The 5,000-nt window shown below is 45.8% G+C and overlaps 1 protein-coding gene across 2 annotated transcripts in view; it reads right to left on the reverse strand.

The window, feature by feature from the left end:
* Positions 1–5,000, reverse strand: part of LOC121712834 (membrane-associated guanylate kinase, WW and PDZ domain-containing protein 3-like) — an 82,411-nt gene that overhangs the window by 52,384 nt on the left and 25,027 nt on the right. For both annotated transcript variants that reach the window (XM_042096886.1, XM_042096887.1), the window contains exon 3: positions 2,636–2,752. In XM_042096886.1, the coding sequence (XP_041952820.1) occupies positions 2,636–2,752 (117 nt within the window). The remainder of the gene's footprint in view (positions 1–2,635; positions 2,753–5,000) is intronic.

Consider the following 5,000-nt stretch of genomic DNA (forward strand, 5'->3'; position numbering starts at 1 on the left):
GTGATACTGATATTGATACTGAGGCTAACACTGTATATTATGAGACAAATCACCATGCTGTATTGATGAGTTTTGCATTGTATCAAGGCTGACAGCAAACACAAGAGAATGTCCGTACACTGGGGAGACTTTCAAATTTGAATGAAAAAAACGTTTCGAAATGACCCTGTCGGAGGAGAAAAAAAACGGAGATTTGGCCAGAGACTTCGTGTTCGTCGTCTTCTCTTGGCTTGGGCCGTATGAGGCCACCGGTGGTGTTGTCCCTTTTTACTGTAATACTGTAGTGTAAATGGCAAATGTAGCTCCTTATGGACACACTCTACATCACACTTTCAGAGTCAGTTCAGTGAGTACCAGTGCTCTGTCCTAAACTCTCTCTGAGGCGAGCTGCCGTAGACACAGAGGGAGAGATGGGAGTCCGAGAGGAGAGGTGGGGCAGGGCTCAGACACACGGGATAGACAATCAGTGGACATGGGGAGACATGACAGGTGGAGGACTCGGAGAGAGGGGAGATGGGACTTCTCAGGTCACTAAGTAGACAAACATTAGTCAGACAAGGGAACCAGAGGATTGGGTTGAGTGTGTGTGCCTGTGTGTGTGTGTGTGTGTGTGTGTGTGTGTGTGTGTGTGTGTGTGTGTGTGTGTGTGTGTGTGTGTGCATATCTATGTGTGTGTGTGCGCACGTGCGCGCGTGTGTGTGTGTGTGTGTGTGTGTGTGTGTGTGTGTGTGTGTGTGATTGGGTGAGGTGGTGACAAGTGTCAGGAAGATGTGCAGATGAGAGGACATGTACAAACATGGAGAGACAAAGGGAGGACAGTGACGGAGAAACAGCAGCGCGAGGTGGAACACGGGGACGAGGAGCCGCTTAGAGAGGAGACCAGAGTGGACAAGTGAGGAGACCAGAGACAGTAGGGGGGTTAACATGGACAATTTGAACACGATTATATTCAGAATAATGTCTCAGTTGGAACAAGGAATGGAAGGGGTGATGTATTCCGTTTCTATTACGATTGAACAGCCATGTATACAGCCAATCCGGCTGCCCGCTGTTACCTCTCAAAGCAACGCAGCAACAGCTATTCCGATCAAAGATTCTAGAGCGCTTGTGAGCACCTGATCGGAATAGAGCCTAACCCATATAAACAGATGACACAACAATTTTAGAATTAGTTTAGTTAGTTAGAATAGTTTACAGTTTTACAGTTGCTTTGGCGCATTACTCAGAATTGGAATTCTCAAAACTGTTTGTTTTATATAATCTTATCACTAGTGCACATCATTAAAGCTGATTCTCCCCATTTTGAACAAATAGTAATGCTTTAGTACATCCTTGCAACTGATTTTGTACAAAGTCTGCTGTTTCTTTTACGTCATGTTGGTCAATACTGGTTCCCTGCTGAATAGTCCTATACCCCATAAAACAAATTGGCCTTATTTTATTGCCTGTGTCATTGCATGCAAAAGTGTTCAACTAGCTGTCATAACTAGTTGTCATAGTCTGTCTAGCATACCTGTATATACATATATGTGACCTGACAGACAGGAACATCAGAATGTATAGAAAGATGTACAGTGGTGCACAGCTCTGACCAATGGGTGTTATACTGTATATTGATCATTTTTCATTTGCACAAGGCTGTAAAAGCCTTTGTGTTACTTTATACTGTCATAATGTATTAAAACATGTAGTCCATGTCACTAACACACCATCTGTTCACTGTGTGTGTCAGCACTGAAGTTACTTGTTTGTGTGAAACTGTGTATTGTATTACAAGTGTATTGTAAAGAGTTCTTGTAAAGTATAATGCGCAAATTAATGTAAACAGACCACAAACTTGCTAGCTTGCTACCATTAAGGGACATCACTACATTAGTAGGCGTAAGTATTAGTTGTCCAAATAATCAGCCCTCTTATACATGATGTTTCCCAGTCTCAGTAGGATGAAAGCATTTAAACAGATATGGCTATGAGCTTTGATAAGTACGCCATTTACACGAGAGGGGGAGGATGCATGCAACAATATTGTTACGGAGGATGACTGAACATGAAAAGACACAATGAGCACTGTAACACACCACAGAGATCTGATTTAGCACATACAGGGAGACCTGATGAGACGCTGGTGAGAGACACAACGAGACATAGAGAATGAGACATTACAGGACAAAGACATGAGATATTAGAAGAGAGATATCATGAGATATTAGAATGACTTATTGTGAGGGAGATATAATGAAGGGAGTAGCCTACATAGGCAGGCAGGAGGCGAGGAACATAAGGGATACATAACACCAGAAGAGAGAGCAAAGTAAACTCTAAGTGTTGAGTGAGGAGATGAGAAGATGATTAGGCAGTAGGAGAGGGGAGAGGGGAGAGGGCACACTGTGTGGGGGTATGAGGGGACATTATCATCATCAGACCCTGGGAAAGATGAGAGGAAGGACACAGGAGGAAGGACACAGAGGCACTGAAGGAGAGAGAGAGAGAGAGAGAGAGAGAGAGAGAGTGAGAGAGAGTGGGTGGGAGAGAGGGGTGGGAGGACCCCATGGTAGAGGGGCAAGCAGGGACGATGGGACAGAGGGACAACCGGACAGACAGCAGAACAAACGGGTGGACAAAAGGACAGACTTACAGGGCACGGCCCGCAGATAGAGGTTCTCCCGGATGACCTGCTGCAGCTGGCTGTCCATGGAGCCCGGCGTGAAGCACTTACTGAGGTACAGCCGCAAGTCCTTACACAGGGTGGAGCCTGACCAAGAGAGAGAGAGAGGAGGGAGGGAGGGTGGGGGAGAGAGGAGGAGAGGAAGAAGGGAGGGAGGGAGGGACAGAGGGGGAAGAGGGATGGGGGGAAGGGAGTGAGAGAGAGGAGGAGAAGGAAGAAGGGAAGGGGAGGGCAGAAATGTGGAGAGAAAGAGGCGGAGGAAAGGAGAAGGGAAAGAGTGAGGGAGAAAATAGAGGCAGAGGGAAGGAGAAAGGGAAAGAGAGATGGGTAGGAGAAAGAGGAGATGAGAAAAGCAGGGGGTATAGATGGAGTGAGAGGGAGAGGAGAAGAAAGAGAGAGGGAGAATGAAAAGAACAGGTGAGAGAGGAGGAGAGAGGGAGGCAAGGTGAGAAAGAGAGGGACAGAGAGAAAGACCAACAAATTCAGTTTAGACATGTTGCATCAAAGATGAGCCCCAAACTAACTCAATGAGAATTTAGAAAAACCTATGAGCTTGCAAAAATATATGAACCCCATACACACACACACACACACACACTTTGCAGAAAATTACTTATCCTGAGGCAGAATTGATTAACCTTTAGACATCTTAAAGGTGTTCTCTATCAATCAGCTGAAACAAGCTGGGAGTGCTTAGTGTGCAAGTGTAGAGAAAACATGATTGTTGAAGAAAACACACACACACACACACACACACACACACACACACACACATACAAACAAACATACAAACACACACCTCTGCCTCCTGCAGTTCCCCTGATGACACAGGGACCCAGAGCCAGCATGACCAGTCCCTAAACCCCGATGATATCTGTTGTGTAATCATACACGTACATATGTTTGAGCCTGGAGACATTTGGGTGTAATCTCCCGTAGGGCTAAAGTGTCTGCTCTCCCACGCCTAAACCGATGCGCTCCCACGGTAGCGGCGATGTGTTGTGGTGTGGAGATCTTATCGCCATGGTAACACTTGTTCCTGGTGTTCCGCTGTTTTTGGGTTGGTTGTGAACATAACTCATCAGATGAGTTCAAGTCAAGTCAAGTCATTTTTATTTATAAAGCGCATTTAACATGTACTTAGTACAATCCAAAGCGCTCCACACACAAGACATTGACACATAAAGACAAACAATGCTGGACAGAGCGGCGTAATCGACAGCGTACCTGTGACATCACACCAAGACACAAATAAACAGACAGACAAATAGACAGTGACAGCAGAGACTTTCTAATGAGGAGACACAGAACTCAAAAAATCCTCCATAGAAATGCATAGGGCTAGTTTGTAATGCCAATATGGCAGTTGTCAATGCATATCACACCCCTTCCGCGGCAAAACGTCGACATGTGAATACATTGAGCCACTCATGTGGTGTGATGTGAATACATTAAGCCAATCATATGGTGTGTTATGAAGACATCGTGCCAATCATGTGTTGTGAACTCGCTGCTGGAGCATAATTGGTGTCGTGAAGCCTTGCGCACGCGCATTTCTGCTGAACAGGATGCCCTATGAGTGGCCAAAAAGCGTTGCTATATGGCCGCCGAGTGGAGGGACTTGCCTACAAGGACTTTGGTGGACTCTCTCTTCTCTCCAGCATGGTGATTAAAAAGTCGCTTGCATGATGTTCCCGTACGTTGCTCCTGGACAGTCCAGTGGCGAAACGTAGGCCTGCAGCTAGATGGCAGAGGTGTGAAAGTTGGCAGACGGTGTTCAGACAATCTAAAAGTTCATACCAGCAACTTCTCAAAGTGAAATCCTGACACAGCTCGTGCGTTGACGTCTGTTGATGGTTGACGTTAGTGGCTAGCTAGTTGGTTAGCTAGCTAGCATCACTATGTCGACATCCAGACATAGTCAGCTCAACTAAACACTCAAATGCTCGCAGTCAGGTCCCACAGATGTTATCTCTCACCAGACACTGAGAAGGTATCTCTCGTAGTGCAGTCATCAGGCATTTTGGCGACAGGCAGAATCCTCAATAGTGGATGTGGATGTTGTGGTCAGGGTCTCGGACTCAAAACAGGTGTTAGGCTAGCGACAAACCGCATTGATAAAAGCGCCTACAGATGCTCAATTTGTTCATCTTAAAGAGTGCACACTTCGACAGGACACATTTTTACATAAAAAGATGAACATTCAAACATAAACAAGAAGCTAGACGGAGCGGCTTGCCAGCGTACCCAGTACAGATTTAGAGGTGCCCTAACGGGACTAACATCAGAATTCATGACTGCTGACAAGGTCACATGCAGCAACAGTAAATATAGG

Source organism: Alosa sapidissima, chromosome 7 (assembly GCF_018492685.1).
Source record: "Alosa sapidissima isolate fAloSap1 chromosome 7, fAloSap1.pri, whole genome shotgun sequence".
NCBI lineage: Eukaryota > Metazoa > Chordata > Actinopteri > Clupeiformes > Clupeidae > Alosa > Alosa sapidissima.